General features: G+C 38.2%; 1 protein-coding gene across 2 annotated transcripts in view; it reads left to right on the forward strand.

Moving 5' to 3' along the window:
* The window catches only part of RTN1 (reticulon 1), a 296,655-nt gene that overhangs the window by 209,609 nt on the left and 66,545 nt on the right, over positions 1-20,501 (forward strand). The window contains exon 1 of one of the 2 annotated variants that reach the window (XM_053697304.1): positions 6,759-6,940. The exons of the other annotated variant lie outside the window; for it this stretch is intronic. Within the exon in view, the coding sequence (XP_053553279.1) occupies positions 6,880-6,940 (61 nt within the window). The 5' untranslated portion in view covers positions 6,759-6,879. Of the gene's footprint in view, positions 1-6,758; positions 6,941-20,501 lie in introns of those variants that run through there. 2 annotated transcript variants of the gene reach the window in all.

A 20,501-nucleotide genomic window follows, 5' to 3' on the forward strand; every position in this document is an offset into this window, starting at 1 on the left:
AATCGGAATTAAGGTAGGAAAATCTGATTGGCTGATGGAATCAGCCAATCAGATTCAAGTTCAATCCGATTGGCTGATCCAATCAGCCAATCAGATTGAGCTCGCATTCTATTGGCTGATCGGAACAGCCAATAGAATGCGAGCTCAATCTGATTGGCTGATTCCATCAGCCAATCAGATTTTCCTACCTTAATTCCGATTGGCTGATAGAATCCTATCAGCCAATCGGAATTGAGGGGACGCCATCTTGGATGACGTCCCTTAAAGGAGCCGTCATTCGTCGTAGTCCGTCGGTGAAGAAGGTGGTTCCGCGTCGGCGGAAGGAAGATTCAAGACCCGGCTTGGAAGATGACTTCGCCCGGATAGAAGACCTCTTCAGCGCCTCTTTGAAGATGACATCGGCCGGATCGAAGACTTCTTCAGCGCCGCCTGGATGATGACTTCATCGGATGGAAGATTTCTTCAGCGCCGCTTGGAGGATTAACTTCTTCCGCTCCGGATGTCCTCTTCAGTTCCATCGGTGGCTCGGTTGAGTGAAGACGACTCAAGGTAGGATGATCTTCAGGGGATTAGTGTTAGGTTTTTGTAAGGGGGGTTTGGGTTAGATTAGGGGTATGTGGGTGGTGGGTTTTAATGTTGGGGGGGTTGTATTTTTCTTTTACAGGCAAAAGAGCTGAACTTTTTGGGGCATGCCCCCACAAATGGCCCTTTTAAGGGCTGGTAAGGTAAAAGAGCTTTGAAATTTATGTAATTTAGAATAGGGTAGGGATTTTTTTTATTTTGGGGGGGTTTGTTATTTTATTAGGGGGCTTAGATTAGGTGTAAGTAGCTTAAAATTGTTGTAATATTTTTAACATGTTTGTAACTTAATTTTTTATTTTTTGTAACTTAGCTTTTTTTATTTTTTGTACTTTAGTTAGTTTATGTAATTGTATTTCATTGTAGTTCTTTGTAGGTAGTTTATTTAGTTAATTTAATGATAGTGTAGTATTAGGTTTAATTGTAACTTAAGTTAGGATTTATTTTACAGGTAATTTTGTATTTCTTTTAGCTAGGTAGTTATTAAATAGTTAATAACTATTTAATAACTATTCTAACTAGCTAAAATAAATACAAAGTTACCTGTAAAATAAATATAAATCCTAAAATAGCTACAATGTAATTATTAATTACATTGTAGCTATCTTAGGGTTTATTTTACAGGTAAGTATTTAGTTTTAAATAGGAATAATTTATTAAAGTATAGTGTAGTGTTAGGTGTAATTGTAACTTAGGTTAGTTTTTATTTTACAGGTAAATTTCTCTTTATTTTAGCTAGGTAAGCTATTAAATAGTTAATAACTATTTAATAGTTATTGTACATGGTTAAAATAAATTGAAAGGTACCTGTAAAATAAATATAAATCCTAAGATAGCTAGAATATAATTATTATTTATATTGTAGCTATATTAGGGTTTATTTTATAAGTAAGTATTTAGTTTTAAATAGGATTCATTTAGTTAATAAGAGTTAATTTATTTAGATGTATTTAATTAATATTTAAGTTAGGGGGGCGTTATGGTTAGGGTTAGACTTAGGTTTAGGGGTTAATCATTTTATTACAGTGGCGGCGGCGTAGTGGGGGGCAGGATAGGGGTTAATAAATTTATTATAGGTTGCGGCGGGTTCATGGAGCGGCGGTTTAGGGGTTAAACTATTTATTTAGTTGCGGAGAGGTGCGGGATCAGCAGGATAGGGGTTAATAACTTTATTATAGAGGGCGGCGGTATAGGGGGGGCAGGATAGGGGTTACTGGGTATAATGTAGGTGGCGGCTGTGTCCGGGAGCGGCGGTTTAGGGGTTACTACATTTTTAATAGTTGCGGCGGGGTCTAGGAGCGGCGGTTTAGGGGTTAATAACTTTATTTAGTTGCGGGGGGCTCCGGGGGCGCCGGTATAGGGGGTAGAACAGTGCAGTTTAGTGTGAGTGCTTAGTGACAGGCTAGCAATAAAGCTGGGAAAAAGCCGAAGGGCAGCGAGATCGGATGAGTGATAACTGTCACAGTCCGCTGCTCATCGCCCCGCGGCTTTTTGACAGCTTTATTTGATAACTTAGGCGAACGTATTCAAGGTCCGCGGCGGCGAAGGTAGGCGAGCTTAGGCGGACGTATTGGGCCGCTTAGTCTAATCTTCAAATAAGTAGTGGATTTTTTCTGACACATTTCAAAGTGATGTCTATTTCCACTCCTCCTGTATCATGTGACAGCCATCAACCAATCACAAATGCATATACGTATATCCTGTGAATTCTTGCACATGCTCAGTAGGAGCTGGTGACTCAACAAGTGTAAATATAAAAAGTCTGCACATTTTGTTAATGAAAGTAAATTGGAAAGTTGTTTAAAATCGCTGCTCTCTTTGCATTGTGAAAGTTTAATTTTGACTTGAGTGTCCCTTTAACATGCGCCAGTCCTGTTTTTCTGATCGCAATGCAGATTCCTGATACTTAATAAGTTTATGGGACCATTTTTCATGTATTGAATTCAACAACTAAAAGGACTTGATAAACTCTGGACAGCACTTTTTGACTTGTTACCAAGAACCTCAATTTTTTTTAATAAAACATTGGTTTTGTGTATGGGCAAACACATGGAAATTATCTGCCGCCATATTTGATGACAACATCACCAAACAGATACCAATGCTTCCTGGTCAGTAAATTAAAGATACAAATTAATAATAAGCACTTTTACACTAATAAAAAATATTGATACCGATAAACCAACTAACACATATGTCCCAAAATGCCAGTTCAAGAGACAAACACACATATCTCTATGGTTTTGGTTTTGATTAATTTTACACATGACCCAATTAGCATCACTACATACTAATAAATAATAAGTAAACATTTAGGCCCTTCAACCAGTCATGTAATTGCTAAACCTCAAAAAATCTCCATTTTGTTTGTTGTTAATCATGTATATTTCGTTATTGATTAGAAAGAGAGACATTAATGACTCAGATAATGGTTTTGTGCTGTTTTCAAGAGATACAATTTTAAACTTTATGAGTATTTATCAGAAGTATTTTGGGATTGTGATTACTGGGAAGAAACACCCTGGAAATACTGGATGATGCTCAGTTACCTTTAAATATGCAAACAAGTACAAGATTTTGATCAGCCTCAGCGAGTTGTCTCAGGGGCGGAACTACCATTGGTGCAGCAGGTGCAGTTGCACCGGGGCCCAAGTGCTGGGGTGGCCCATAGAAGCCAGTCTATACATAGGCGTGCGTTTATGTGGTCATTATTTCAGTATAGACACTCAGGGGCCGAATTATCATTGTGCGAGCGGACATGATTCTATATTGCGGATCATGTCCGCTGCACATCGATAAATGCAGACAGCATACGCTCTCTGCATTTCTCATTGCACCAGCAGGTCTTGTGAACTGCTGGTGCAATATCGCCCCCTGCAGATTTGCGGCCAATCGGCCACTAGCAGGGGGTGTCAATCAACCAGATCGTATTCGATCGAGTTGATTTCTGGCAATGTATGTCCGCCGCCTCCGAGCAGGTGGACACGTTATGGAGCAGCGGTCTTTAGACCGCTGCTACATAACTTGTGTTTCCGGCGAGTCTGAAGGCTTGCCAGAAACACGAAGCATCAAGCTCCATACGGAGCTTACTACACTGTGCTGTATTACTCATCAGCATACTCATATTTATACAGAGTAGTGTACTCATCAGGGTATAGAAACTCACACCTGTATACAGAATATTGCTAATTACGGAGCTTACTACACTGTGCTGTATTACTCATCAGCATACTCATATTTATACAGAGTAGTGTACTCATCAGGGTATAGAAACTCACACCTGTATACAGAATATTACTATTGCTAATTACTGAGCTTACTACACTGTGCTGTATTACTCATCAGCATACTCATATTTATACAGAGTAGTGTACTCATCAGGGTATAGAAACTCACACCTGTATACAGAATATTGCTAATTATGGAGCTTACTACACTGTGCTGTATTACTCATCAGCATACTCATATTTATACAGAGTAGTGTACTCATCAGGGTATAGAAACTCACACCTGTATACAGAATATTACTATTGCTAATTACTGAGCTTACTACACTGTGCTGTATTACTCATCAGCATACTCATATTTATACAGAGTAGTGTACTCATCAGGGTATAGAAACTCACACCTGTATACAGAATATTACTATTGCTAATTACGGAGTTACCTTCTCGGGGGGGGGCGGTGTTTGCACTGGGCCCTCTGTTGAGTAGGTCTGCTACGGAGTTGTATGTTTCTCGGGGGGGGGGGCGGTGTTTGCACGGGGCCCTCTGTTGAGTAGGTCTGCTACAGAGTTGTATGTATCTCGGGGGGGGGGGGGCGGTGTTTGCACTGGGCCCTCTGTTGAGTAGGTCTGCTACGGAGTTGTATGTATATCGGGGGGGGGGCGGTGTTTGCACTGGGCCCTCTGTTGAGTAGGTCTGCTACGGAGTTGTATGTATCTCGGGGGGGGGGGCGGTGTTTGCACTGGGCCCTCTGTTGAGTAGGTCTGCTACGGAGTTGTATGTATCTCGGGGGGGGGCGGTGTTTGCACTGGGCCCTCTGTTGAGTAGGTCTGCTACGGAGTTGTATGTTTCTCGGGGGGGGGGGCGGTGTTTGCACGGGGCCCTCTGTTGAGTAGGTCGGCTACGGAGTTGTATGTTTCTCGGGGGGGGGGGGGCGGTGTTTGCACTGGGCCCTCTGTTGAGTAGATCTGCTACGGAGTTGTATGTTTCTCGGGGGGGGGGCGGTGTTTGCACGGGGCCCTCTGTTGAGTAGGTCTGCTACGGAGTTCTATGTTTCTAAAGTACAAGCAAGGCACATTATGGATCACAGAGTAATGTTACTAATTTTTATTTTGTGGACAATATTTTTGTAGAAGAATTAGCAGAAAGTAGTGGTGCTATGTGAAACAATGCACATGTTGTAGATTGTAGCTATAGTTTATCTCTGTATTCTCTTTAATTAATTCCTATCGAGTATCTGAGTCCTATGCATTTGTGCTTAAAGGGACAGTACACTGTACAGTTGTTTTTATATGAATGTATTTGCAATGACTTGCTATAGCAGCTGCAGAGTATAAAATGTATGAGAAATTGCATTTTCAGGTTTATTTGTGTATATGAAGTAGCTGGTCTTGTGCTTTTAAACCACAGCCTATTACATTGGGTTGAGCTTCAGGTAATATCAGATCTCATTATGTTATCACTTTGTGTACACACGCTTGCTTCCTTATATTTGTCTAGAAAACCAAAGCTCAATACTTACAGAGAACAATGGAAAATAATCATTTCATTACTTAACTATCCTGCACCCCACTGAGAGTGTAATCTCTTCTGCTGGCTGTGTTTACTTAAGCTATTCAATAGAATATACTCCAGTATAGAAACTTTCAGTATAGGTTGGGTACCAAAGGCTAAATCAGCTATTTCAAATGCCAAAATAGGGGTAAAGGAGCTACTTGTAAACAATTTAAAACACTCCAGCAGGTAAAATTAATCATTGGGAACAATTTAAAGGGGAGACATTTTTGGGTGAACTGTCCCTTTAAAGGGACACTCAGGTCAAATTAAGCTTTCATGATTCAGATAGAGCAGCAATTTTAAACAACTTTACAATTTACTTACATTAAAAAAAATGTGCACAGTCTTTTTATATTTACACTGAGTCACCAGCTCCTACTGAGCATGTGCAAGAATTCACAGAATATACATGTATGCATTTGTGATTGGCTGATGGCTGTCACATGGTACAGGGGGAGTGGAAATAGACATAACTTTTAAAATTGTTAGAAAAAAATCTACTACTCATGTGAAGTTCAGACGAAGTTCTATTGTATTGTCTTGTTATCATGCATTTGTTGTTTATGCAAATCTACTGTATTTACTGGTCATTTAATCTAATGGCGGATTCTTGTGACGCCATCATCTTAAGTGACACCCGGCCAAAAACCCAGAAAGTTCCTACGCTCGCTAAACCGGCAACAGGAACATGTCAGCCCCAAACTTGTCCGGCTGAAACTTTACATAAATATCCCCTTCTCTTTAACCGTTGTGTTTCTACAGAGGGCTAAGATATTTTACTTTGCTCTCTGTAGCAGTGAATGGGTTAATTGATGTTTCACCTATTATGAAGGGGTAAGAATAACAATAATGTCCGAAACACAAAATCTCCTTAGTTTTTACAATAATTCAGCTTTTGCATTTTGTTATTACATTACTTGTACCTCCCCCTTCCAGCCATTAATTAGTACAAATGAATAACCACATCCCAGTCATTATCCTACTCGTACTATAAAGCGATAAACACAATATACAAACTGTCACAAAGGGAGCTTTTACACAATTCTTCTTTGCAGAGGGGACTATATTTGTGTAAGACCAGAGCACACTCAGTGATGTCATGACAGTAAATGGATGTGATGAGCAGACACTGATGCTGTGAGGCTGAGGATGCTGGGGAAGAGAAAATGTCTGGCTTTTTTAAATGAACAATAAAATGGCTAAAGTGGCCCTTATGTGGTGCACAAGCCTCTCTGGCCTTGAGCGTTTGATGTCGTAAAGCTTGCAAACCAACGCTCCTCTTTGTAAGGCAGCAGAGCTTCCCTTTTGTAGTGATACATCCCTGAGGTAATCGCTGTGCTGATTTGCTGCAGTGGGGACTGCAGCGTCTACACTCTGCCCTCCCCCTCTCTGCTTACAGCATCAGTCTGTAGCCAGTGCATGCAAGCAGCCGTGATACCTAACCTATTCATGCTGTGGAATGCTGAAGTGATCATTCAGTGCCTCAGAAGAAAGCATCACTGATCCCTAGCACCACAAGATGCAGGCCAGTCCCGAAACTGCCAGGATGGAGCGTCTCTGGAGCAACTGGAAATGCCAGGGTAATTATCCATAGGCTTTAGTCTTGCATGGCTGTAAAGAATCTGAATGGCTCTATGTCTGATACATCCATTTTGTGCATCCATTTGTAACCCCATGCTTTCCCAGCCATATCTTGTATTACTAATAACATGCAATGTATAATGTGCTTGCTATGTCAGTTATATACTATAACCCTTTATTTTAGAAATGCTTTGTGTGACAACAATGATTTTCATTCATCTTTGAAGATGCCATTCATTTAATATTTTACTTATGCCTGGAAGTCGCTGCGGGTCATATAATAAAAAAACAAATTAGAAATGAAACACCTGGTTCCTAATAGGTATTAGATCAGGCACTTGAGAGGGGCACGCCCATAGTAACATCTGTGTCTGCGAACATGACAAAGAGAATTGTACTAGGAATACAGCTGTATATGAGAAGGCACCGGCTGATAACTGCCGGTGCAACAGCTCTAGTATAAGAATAGCACAGGAATAGATCATTTACATTTACTTTACGCAACATATAATAACCACAGAGATATATTTATCAGAAGCTTCTGGTTTATTAGAATGAGTCTGGGTGTGGTTACCTACAAGCTCTGCTCTTCAGCCATTTTTTCAGCAACCCATTTTCCTTTACGTTTTTTTTTCTTCTATAATTGTGTAAGGATAGTTCTGCTGTAAGATTAATTTATATAAAATGTTTTTCCTCAGGGTATAATTATGTTCTATTCTTGAGGTATAACAGTTATCTAAATGTATCTATATATTGTGATCATGGGACAATGATACATATATAAGGGATCTGATCTGGGGCGTGCACCCTGCATGGAGATTATATTTTGTTTTTGTATGGAATCTGCATCAATGAAAACAATAACAGCATAACACATATTGCACTTTGTGTAATATTGTCAGTCCATGATGCTGTTTCATAAATCCAGCCTGTTACATGAAGTCTTTGGTATCCATGGAAACAAAAGCCATCACGATCTGAATCTAGAATAAAATGATTACCCTCTCCCTGAGGCCTGATCAGAAATAGGCACCATGTGTTATATATATTATATTAATATATATATATTAATATATATTTTATATATTTCTGTCTGTGTTTGTAAATGCTTGAATTTAAACATTGCAACATTAGATATTCATAATCCAGTATATAATATACACTAAAGCATGACAGGTATCTACATTATTTCTCTTTCCCTGCCTTATGGGCCTGAGCAGAAATAGGCAGTTTTATGTATTTCTGTCTAGATATATTATGTGCACTATCTATATATTTAAATATCTATCTATGTATGTATATATGCATTTAAATATATATTTAATATGTGTATTTGAGTCTGTGTGTGCGTCTGAATTTAAATTCTTGAGTGTAAACAGTGGAGTGTTGTTTAGCCATTTTCCAGTATATAATGTTATTTATTTATACCTAAAATTAAAATTGACCATGATTCCCTATGTATTTAGTCTATGGGCCGATTTATCAAGTGTTGGGCGGACATGATCCGCTATAGCATACGCTGTCTGCATTTATCATTGCACAAGCATTTCTCGTGAAATGCTTGTGCAATGCCACCCCCTGCACATTTGCGGCCAATCGTCCGCTCGCAGGGGGTGTCAAATCAAATGATTGCTATCCGCCACCTCTTAAAACCGCTGCTTCTTAACTTTCGTTTCCGGCAAGCCTGAAGGCTCGTGCGGAAACTGCTGCATTCGCAGCATGATAATTCGGCTCCTATGTGTTTATGAATTTATTTATGATCATTGTTATGATGCTGCTGCTATTCCATTAGAATTAGTTTTTTCCTTGCAGGCCTAATTAGCACTTTGCTGTAAAGCAGTACGGATTTTTTTTTGGAATCAAAGGATTAATGAAGATCTTAAAATAATAATTATTTTTAAAATTCCGGATCACTTAGTTCATAAAGAATAAATATAAAATAAATATAGAACTGAAGACTGCAATACGGTTGGAAACTGATTTGAAATACATGATCAATTTAATATGAACAGTCTGATTTGTCATGTAATCATCTGTACAGCCAGTACTTTTTCCCCAGTAAGGCAGTACCCCTGTCTCCCTTGTATTCTAGTCTCTCTGCTATGGTTTAACTCCAGACCAGGGTTGCCAGGTGTCCTGTATTTAACTGGACTGCCCAGTATTTTAGCAAGTTGTCTAATAAAGTCTATGCAAAAATACTGTACACTTAAATGTCAAGTTTGTTTTAAGTCTCCTGACTGGCAGCTACATTTTAAAGGCCCATTAATAAGCATTATTGCAGTTGTAACTGGCAGTCATAAGGATGTTAAAATACTGCTCTGTGTTTGTTGCCTTTGTACTGGCAGTAAAGGGAGTGTCAAATAACTTCTGTGTATGTTATTGGCAATCAAAGAAGTAACATTGTGGATTTGCATGTTACTGGCAGCCAAGGGGAGAAAATCACTGCTGAAAAAATATATATAGTGGGGTCAAGGGTGAGGCTTAAGGTATTGTAGTTAGGAGGGGCCATAATGAAACCCCAGATACCAATTGGGCCAAGTCACCAACAAGTCCAGTAGTTTTTAGAGGACAGCTAGCACCCTTACTCCAGACAATGTTACAATTTATGTATTTTCTTTGTTATGATTTGTATTAACTTCATTCCCAAAATCTGCTGTATAGTTTAGGCCTAACATTTTCATACCTGATACAACCAAAGCTTTTATTTTATTTTACTGCCTTCATCTCCCAGCTATACCCATACATTAAGTCAATTAGGACTGATGTTTTTTATGCAACCCAATAACCTATATAGTTTAAATAGGTCACAGGATGACTTTCTGTTCCCAGTGTTAATAGGTTTATGAGTTTTTGTCCCATTAAATTACTTGTTCTTGAAAATCTTATTTTCTGATTAATATAAAAAGTAACAGAAATTACCACCTATATGAGATGGCAGAAGCAAATTCTTTTGAAAATGTAAGTTTAATATTGCTCAGTCCTGTGCTCGAAAAATTTCTATCAAATCTAGGTGCCAGACTGCCAGGCAGAATACTGAGGAACCAGCCACACCCACACATTTTAAATAGACAAGCAACAACACTTAAATATAGATTTATGGATAATAATGTAAAAAATATAGCTAGAGATAATTTTTCTCTGGGATGTGGATTTGTCCCAGGATTTGTTATATCCTGGGTTAGAAATTATTTGAGAACGCACGTGGTATCACTTTTAGATCTATAAAAAAAAGTCACAGAAATTCCATAATGAGCTTTTATGATCTTGTCAAATATACAAATGCTTGAGAGTTCTGAAATTAAATTCCTCCATAATGTATAATAGTTTATGACTCAGTGATATCACAATGACATTATCAATTACATCATCTGTGACTTCACTAGTGGTATCATATAACATCAATGATCAAATAAGGTATGAAAAAAATAATCACATAAGGTTTCACTCATACGGAAACTGCTATTACAGTAGGAGCTAGTTAAAGAGGTACTAACTGACCATATGGATGAAATTGTTGCATATTATTTTTATCTATAGTGTATGTACTGGTACAGTGTTACAGATGACCTACAGCTGGAAAGGTTCACAAACGTACAATCTAATGGTGTATTGCACAGGGGCAGAACTATAATTGGTGCAGCAGGAGTTTTTACCCTCCCCCCCCCAAGAAGGTATCTCAGTAATAAGCAATAGTAATAATATACATGCTACTCTGTATAATGACTAGGAGTATATCTATACCCTGATGAGTATGCTGTGCAGTATAATGATGAGTATCTATACAGAGATATTGATCACATAGCTACATGCCTAAGTATAGACTGGCTGCTATGCACCCCCATCATTTGGGCCCTGGTGCCACTGTACCTGCTGCACCAATGTAGTTCCGCCCCTGTATCAAGGAGCAAGATATGCACCCTAGGGGTGTGGTCAGGGTGTTTTGGGCAGGGGTGGGCAGTTCTGCGCAGGATTTAGGCGTGTCCCAGTTTCACATAGTGAAACCAGACATTAATAGGGTGCAAAAGGAGATAGGAGGGACAGTGGGCCACAGTTCCAAAGCCATGAAAATCACACAAAATGCAGAACAGTTGGGAGCTCTGGTATTTGTAGAAGGGAGAACTGCATCTACTGTTATTTTACTGTATTATTCAATAGTAAATTGTAACGTATGTTCCTTTAAGTGGTTAAGTGATATCGTATGCCCTTGTTCAGTTTTGTCATTGATGTGGTCATTGTTGATGTCACAGAATTCCAGGAATGAGAGTATTTGTAATCTCCCATATTTTGTGCATTTGCCCTAGAAATGAGTTCATTTTGGTGTTGCTAGACCCTTGAAGGAATTAATAAGGTTACATTATATTGCAAACTGTGTCTACTTCATGTAAAGATGACAATGTGAGACAAATAAAGTACATTTTTATAGTGTCAATTATGTTATTACATTTAATATAGCAGAGATACAGATTAAAACTGCACCTATTTACAGTCTTGTTCCAACTTACACTGCTATACAAACATACACAAAATGGGAAGTCTAAAGTGATGAAACTATCATTTAATTGAGTTCAGTAAAATAAACTACACTTCCTATTTTGTATTTAATTTTATCATAATGTATATAGGAAAAGCAGTTTAAAACCATAGAATTTAAACTCATGTTTATTGTGATTATCAGTGAGAGGGGTAAACATTTCATTCTTTCTCACAAGTCACAGAGTAGGGTTGCACCGATACCGATACTAGTATCGGTATCGGTACCGATACCAAGGATTTGCATGAGTACTTGTACTCGTGCAAATGCACCAATACTTAAACTGATACCTCCACTTCCTACCCATATGCTATCTTGTGGTGTTTTTTCAAACTGCATGTTCTCATTTCATTTTAAACTGGAGTGGAGACTAAACTAAAAATGGTTTACTACTGTTCTGCCAATACAAATTGCTGTTATTTGTATTATTGTAGGAGAGATCACTGTACCTCGTTCAGACAAACCCCTGAAGTACTGGGCAGTTAATAAACAGATTTCCAGCTCTGGCTAAAATGGCCCAAAAATATCTTTCTGCCCCATGCAGTAGTGTGGAAAGTGAAAGACTATTCAACTTAGAGTCGAACCTCCATACAAATGTCAGATTGATGTTATATAACAGCCCTACAACCCAATTGCATCACCCCTTTAAATGTAATATTTTATTGTAATATTTTTTATTTATAAACATGTTCAGTGAACTTTTTTATTATTTCATAATGTCTTTTAAATTACAGTCCTTTATAATTATAAAGAAGGAATCAAATAATTAGTCTGTATTGTGCTTGGTAAACTGTCACATGACATTAAAAAAAAAGTATTGGTAATTGGTATCGGCGAGTATTTGAAAATAAGTATCGGTACTTGTACTCAGTCATAAAAAAATGGTATCGGTGCAACCCTATCACAGAGGGATAGAGCCCATTGCCTTGGAGCTGTAATAACTCATGTTTATTGTGATTATCAGTGAGAGGGGTAAACATTTCATTCTTTCTCACAAGTCACAGAGGGATAGAGCCCATTGCCTTGGAGCTGTAATAACTCATGTTGAAAGAGAGATTGAAAATGCAATTTTAAGAGACTTTTCAATTTCAATTTACTTTGTTCTCCTGGTGCCCTCAGTTGAAAAGCATATCTAGGTAGATATCAGGAGCATCAATATACTACTGGGAGCTAGCTGATGATTGGTGGCTGCTCACTGTTGTCATTGGCTCACCAGATGTGATCAGCTAGCTAACAGTAGTTTATTGTTGCTCGGATTTTAACTGCTTTTAACGAGTTTCTAGTTGTATGTGAGTGTAATAATAAAATGCTGTAACACATAAGAACATTTTTTCGTTACACTTTTCTATCGCTTTAAGATTCTGTTAGAAAACAATCAAGCTTTCCTCAAGAATACATTTTAAATTTAATTTAAAAAAAAAATCAGATTTTTTTTTTTGTGTAAAGTGATGCTGTGTGCACCTAAAAACAGCGCTTAGAAGGGCATTCTTGTGAAAAAATAAAACTTTTGTGGCTGGGTATCAGGAACTCAGTAGGTTCATGCGGGCCGGCCGCTGTTTTGTGGGAGAAGCCATGTTGGGAGGGGGTAGGGTAGTAGGTGGTTAGTGGGTGTGATTGTGGCTGTGTCTGAGTGGTTAGTGGGTGTGTCTGGGTGGTTGGTGGGTGTGTCTGGGTGGTTGGTGGGTGTGTTTGGGTGCTCTGTGGGTGTGTCTGGGTGGTTGGTGGGTGTGTCTGGGTGGTTGGTGGGTGTGTCTGGGTTGTTGGTGGGTGTGTCTGGGTGGTTGGTAGGTGTGTCTGGGTGGTTGGTGGGTGTGTCTGGGTGGTTGGTGGGTGTGTTTGGTTGCTCTGTGGGTGTGTCTGGGTGGTTGGTGGGTGTGTTTGGGTGCTCTGTGGGTGTGTTTGGTTGCTCTGTGGGTGGTGCTAAGGGAAAATCTGCAAAAAGGAGGAACAGTGGGACAGGGCTCAGAATCAAGGACTGTCCCTGTCAAATAGGGACAGTTGTGAGGTCTGCGTTTATTCAAGGTTTTTACGTATAAACAAATGCCTTTCTTTCACTATGTGTTTAAATCCAGCATATATTTTTTTTAAAGGGGTAAAGGATATAGTGTCAGTTTTTCTAATGGGATTCATTTTACAACTTGCTGTCACTCTCAGGTTCATCCCTTTATGATATCATTAGTTACCTGTTCAATGTGAAAGCTGCTGATTGTATTGCATCTACCCCCCACCCCTAAAAAAGCCCTATTGATCATATGGAAAAAGATCATTTAATTGAATTTTATTAAAGCTGACTCTCGTTTAGTCAAAAAGATGAAATAAAAAAAACTAAATAAGTATAAAAATGTTTAGAAACAATATAATCTTAGGAGCTTTATGAGCACAAGAAATCAAACATAAAAACAATTGGATTTGAATTGTTTTTTAAAAGAATTGTTGTATAATTGTGGGTTGTTTTTACGTGTGCTGTAATAATCATGGCAATTTACCTTAAAGGCAGCATTTTACAGGCTTATGATTTATTCTAATCTTCGTCTATTCGCCTGCAGAGAATGTAAACCATAAAAAACCTGGAGATGTTTTCTTATCCATTAGAAAAGCTTTTCAAAATAATTTTCTTGGCTTTTCACAAGGTTTTTCATATTTTACAATATTAAACATTTCCCATTTTATTTCTGTTATCAAAATGAACTCTTTATTTTGGTATTGTTTTAGAAACATAGGTCCTTTCCATAAGAGCATACTCCCATAGGCTCAGGAGCGTGCACGTGACATGTGCACTGTGGCCTACATTACAAGTGGAGCACAATCAAGCGTGAGCTTGCATTAAGAATAGTGCACAATCTGGTATTGCAAGTGGATGGTAAAACAGGTTTGCCAGAGAATCTTAACACGGCCGACGTTGGTTAGCGCATCCTGTATATTGCAATTTGTGAGTTAAGATGGAAAATGTAGCGCTTTTGCATAACCTGAAGTAAAGTGTTAAAAATTGAAAAAGTGAATAACACATCTAAATATCAATAACACATCAAAATCATTTATTTCACATATTGTTTTTAGCAAACTAAAGGTTTATTATTGAAATAAGTGTTTTAAAAGGGCTTTAGAGGAATACAGTATATAGTCAAGTACATACAGAAAAAAAAGCACTCTACTAGGAACAAACAGCTCAGTAGCTTGTTCTATCGCCGGTTACCACATGGGAGCATCTTCTTTAACCCTGGTTTTGCTTTTCACAGAGGAAAACGTTCCTGAAGTATATCAGTCTGATCTCGCCTAACAAGGTCAGTCCAGCCTCGAAATACCAGGCAATCCTCTCAACAATGGAAATGACAACCCCACATTATGATTTACGCCTCCTTTGGGCCTTCTCAGTGAGGTGCAGCCATATAACTCTAAGTACATTTGACAAAGAGTTCTGTTCTTGCCCCATCACCCTTAGGGAGACTTTTCCCAGGGTCATATAATACAAGAGAGACAGTTGCTTAAAATATGTACAAATCAGAACCAATACTTGTGCAAAATAGGTTCCAGTGAGAACTAACACACAATGGTCTCGGGCCACAATCTGACCATAGTAGTCCTCTATAGTACGGTGTGAATACAATATTCCGTTCCTATGTGAACCATGCACAACAAGTGGGCTGCAACAGTTTAGAGCAAAATGTGGTAATGCCCCTTGCTTAAATCTGTAACCGTAGTTGAGCTTTACGTATTTTAGCTTGTAAGTACATTCCAACAATATAAGAATCGTTTTGGTGTAAACCGTGAAAGAATAGTTCAAACAGTATTCACTCACCAATAGCCGTCTTCAGACTTCGGTATCTTACTGTAGAGTCCGTCACTTGCGGTTAACGTGTTGCTCTCCTCAGCCACTGTGTATGCGTTACCTTGTTTCACCGACTATTTGTTGCCTATATGACTGCTATACACCTGGGAGAGACACGCTGGCTGGTGACGTCACTAGAAGTGGACAGGAGCTGCCTCCACTCCAAATTGAAAGCAATGAAGAAAAAGTCCAAGGACAAGGAGGAAACGTAAAACTTTACTTTTTTTGGATATTCGTTAAAACAATAATTTCGCCAAAGGAGTCACTAGTGTCAGCAAGTCCTGTGTCGGACCATCAGCCTACGCATTTCGTGATGCAATTGGCACTACAGCCTTGACGAAGCTCCAATTGCTGCATAAAACGTGTAGGCTGATGGTCCGACACAGGACTTGCTGACACTAGTGACTCCTTTGGCGAAATTGTTTTAACGAATATCCAATAATAGTCAAGTTTTACTTTCCCTCCTTGTCCTTGGACTTTTTCTTTGTCATATAACACAAGTGCATGCAGAAAGAGAAGCACTCTGCCAGGAATTAACAATAGCTAAGCGGCTTGTTCTATGGCCCGGTTACCACCTGGGAGCAGATTCTTTTATCCCAATTGTGCTTTTCACAGAGGGAAAACGTTCCTGAAATATATCAGTCTGATCCCGCCGAGTAAGCTCAGTCCAGCCCCCAAATATCAGGAAATTCAGCTCAGTGGCTTGTTCTATGGCCCATTTACCACCTGGGAATAGCATCTTAGATAGATTACATAGATTAGAAAAATGATATATAGATATTATGATGATGATATACTGTACATATAGACAGATAGATAGATAGATAGATAGATAGATAGATAGATAGATAGATAGATAGATAGATAGATAGATAGAAATGTATGTATGTGTGCAGTATTTGTAACTTGCATTCAAAACATTAGCCCCCATATTTTACTTTAGTCACCATTTTAAGTTAAATCTGCCTCTATATTGTATTGCAGTTTACATCTGGTAAACTAATTTAAAGAATAGGTGGGAATACCATGTAAAAAAGAAGTTTAAAACCATCTGAGATTAATTTGAGTCTGTGGTTGTTGCAAACTCTAATGCTTACAGTGGGGCCAGTTACTAATAGGCAGTGTGTGCAGAGCGACTTATGATGATTTATCGCTTCTTTCATCTCTGCATTGGTTTCTCCATCTCTTTATTCTCCGTTTCTTCTTTCATCTCTGCACTGACACTTCTGTTTCTGAAGAAAATTCTACCTATGAATTATGAAATAGCAGATCTAGAGCGGGAGAGCTGACAAAATATATCCTGTATTATCAGCAACAATTCCTAGTGGCTCCATTTGCTAGAGTTTACTCTGAGAAAACGTTTAATTTATGAGAGGGCACTGATTGCCTAAAATGCAAGTCTGTCAAAAGAACTGAAATAAGGGGGCAGTCTGCAGAGGCTTAGATACAAGGTAATGACAGAGGTAAAAAGTGTATTAATATAACTGAGATAAGGGGCAGTCTGCAGAGGCTTAGATACAAGGTAATGACAGAGGTAAAAAGTATATTAATATAACTGAGATAAGGGGGCAGTCTTCAGAGGCTTAGATACAAGGTAATGACAGAGGTAAAAAGTATATTAATATAACTGAGATAAGGAGCAGTCTGCTGAGGCTTAGATACAATGTAATCACAGAGGTAAACAGTATATTAATATAACTGAGATAAGGGGTAGTCTGCAGAGGCTTAGATACAGGGTAATCACATAGGTAAAAAGTATATTAATATAACTGAGGTAAGGAGCAGTCTGCAGAGGCTTATATACAAGGTAATCACAAAGGGAAAAAAGTATATTAATATAACTTAGATAAGGGGCAGTCTGCAGAGGCTTAGATACAAGGTAATCACAGAGGTAAAAAGTATATTAATATAACTGAGATAAGGGGCAGTCTGCAGAGGCTTATATACAAGGTAATCACAGAGGTAAAAAGTGTATTAATATAACTGAGATAAGGGGCAGTCTGCAGAGGCTTAGATACAGGGTAATCACAGAGGTAAAAAGTATATTAATATAACTGAGATAAGGGGCAGTCTGCAGAGGCTTATATACAAGGTAATCACAGAGGTAAAAAGTGTATTAATATAACTGAGATAAGGGGCAGTCTGCAGAGGCTTAGATACAGGGTAATCACAGAGGTAAAAAGTGTATTAATATAACTGAGATAAGGGGCAGTCTGCAGAGGCTTAGATACACGGTAATCACAGAGGTAAAAAGTATATTTATATAACTGAGATAAGGAGCAGTCTGCAGAGGCTTAGATACAAGGTAATCACAGAGGTAAAAAGTATATTAATATAACTGAGATAAGGAGCAGTCTGCTGAGGCTTAGATACAGGGTAATCACAGAGGTAAAAAGTATATTAATATAACAGTGTTGGTTATGAAAAACTGGGGAATGGGTAATAAAGGGATTATCTGTCTTTTTAAACAATACAAATTCTGGAGTAGACTCTCCCTTTAATTTTGGTTTTCATGTCCCTTTTTCAATGTCTGGATTAAACATCTGGTTGCCATTCATTTGTATTAGGAAGAGGTGCTAAACTTATAAAAGAGGCTTTCACTGCTGCTTTTCCGCTTGGTTTTCATGGGGGTTTCTTCCGAGCTACGCAAGAGTAAAATATCTGCAGTCAATGCAAAAATAAAAGGGAATTGATTCAAGATTAAACACTTTTAGATTGTGATGTAAAAAGTTATAAAAAGTAAAAAAAGGATTTTGCAATATACTTCGATTATCTATTTTGTCCCCTTTTACTGTAATTTAAGTCTGAAAATGAAAAGCTGTCTTATGCTGAAACCTGGACAGCACATGAAAGCTTCACAAGACTAATCCTGCTATGACATCTGCCTCTAATTGGCTTCAGTAGATCAGATAAGGAATTGAGAAACAGTGGATATTTTGCTCTCAAAAGCTGTGCTTAACCCTAAGTACTGAGAAGGCAGTTGGTGGATGGAGCTTTTAAAAGCGATTGCAGCAAACAAGGGGTTAATAATGTAATACATATAGTAATTACAAACTGTTTACTGTCCCTTTAACCATAACTGCCTCATATGCTTAACTGTTACTCAACCAATAATATATTTCATGATGTGTACTGTGGGTTTTATTTTTAACTTTTTATCAAGCCAGACAACAAACTTGTTTATAACTATGTGAACTGAGCATGTGCAAAAAAAGGAAACATTTAAAGAAAAAACTTGCGAACAATAAAGGTTTGATGTATTCGATTTTAGTGAAGGGTCTCAGTGCAAAGTATCTGATGGGTTCTTGTGGCGCCAAGTGAAAAAACAACAACTAAGAAACAAGAATGTTTTCTTTGTAAGATTGGGATGGCCTTAAATTTGAAAACCTTGGGAACCCATACAATGCATTTCGCACTCTTTTTTTAACCATCCTGATATTGTGGGATCATTACTGAAACAGACTATGAACTGAATATGGCAAATATCCTGACCGCCGAGCTTCACCCACTACACAACCTGACTCAACCAAACTCTGCCAATGGCTCGCCCTGTCTTGCCCTTGCCACACCCATGACCATGTCCATGAGAAAGCTCCACCCGCTCCAGTCCACAACTTCTCACTAGAGATGGGCAAATGTTTTGCAACATACGAAAAATGAAACAAATTTTAACAGATTAGTTCGTTCATTTCAAATTTCAAATGTTTTATACAACATTCTAACATTCTAATGCTATCTTTAAATGTTACATTGAATTATGCAATATTCCAAATAGAAAAATTAGAATCAATATATTTGTAATAGTATTTCTAATGCTCTATTTAAATGTAATATTTGCATTATGTAATATTTAAAATAGAAAAATTTGAATTGATATATTTGTATCTATTATGTATCAATTTACTAAATTCCCTACCACATGAACTATTGAACTTCTGAATAGCATTTGTTAAATCAAATGTTACATTCGAAAATTTTAATGGGGATATTCAATCTAATTATGAACATTCAAAAACGAAAGTAACATTTGAAAATTGGAAATAATATTTAATTAATGGATTTTCGTTCTTATCAACATTTGAATGTCCAAAACAAATGTCCACAGGACTATTAGTTCTACCAAACAAATTACACTTTCAGCACATTCGCCCATCCCTAGTCACCACCTCCCTGTTATAGAGGGTCTAAGGGAAATCTTGTGAGGTATGGATACCTATGATTGTCAGATCAAATATTATTCACAATTATAATTTGTAACCATGGTAACATGGTGTGATGCTGCTGTCAGCTATTATAGGCCTTGGTAGCTCAGAGTACATAGATTCCAAACCACTGACTTACTATTATATCTAGGGTTCTCCGGGTATTAAGGCCCCACCTAACTCAACACATTTTATGACACCTCTATCTGATATCTCCAGCTTACAAAACTTCCTTGTGACACGTAAGTATGGGGCAGCGAACACTAGATATGGACAATTATGTTAATGAACACAGATCAAGTTGGCATGAGGTGCAGGAATGGGATCTCATCCTGGTAGGGCACTGGACTTGTACAAACAGCTCAGCACATCAGGGCATTTGGTGCCTTTCAGGTTTCGGGGTGCGACAGTAATGAATGTAGAAACACAGCGACCCCCTGGAACTGGCACTGCATGTAGCTATGCTAGTGATTCAGCTTGTTTACTAGCTGTACATACAGATAATACACATGGGACTGTACAATCGCCTGTATTCATAATCAGGTCACAAAACATTCATTTTCAGTGCAAAGAACCAGAAGGTCCCTTTAGTCTGCCCATGCTACTCAAATCAGAAGTGCAAACTTAACCCTCAGAATGAACAACCCAGGAATTAATTAAACAGGCCAAAACATACATGCACCACACTCTCTGTAAAGAAGAGCTTTTAAAAATGTTACTTTAAACCCTTCACTTGCAAATCATGACCGTGTTCTTCCATTCCCTTTTGTTCTTTACAGTATCTTTGTTCCCACTCACCTGCTCTTCATATGGGGGTCATTAAAGGGATGTTAGAAAGTCCTATCATGCATACAAGAGTACTATTTAAACATTTTACATTCTTACATGAATATATTTTTAATTAAAAAAGGTTAAGATAAAGTTGTTTATTTTGACATTCACGCAAACAAGAAATGCATAACTATTTGCCTATTTACGGGCATGCGATAAATTAGCACTCC

Source organism: Bombina bombina, chromosome 1 (genome assembly GCF_027579735.1).
Source record: "Bombina bombina isolate aBomBom1 chromosome 1, aBomBom1.pri, whole genome shotgun sequence".
Taxonomy (NCBI): Eukaryota; Metazoa; Chordata; class Amphibia; order Anura; family Bombinatoridae; genus Bombina; species Bombina bombina.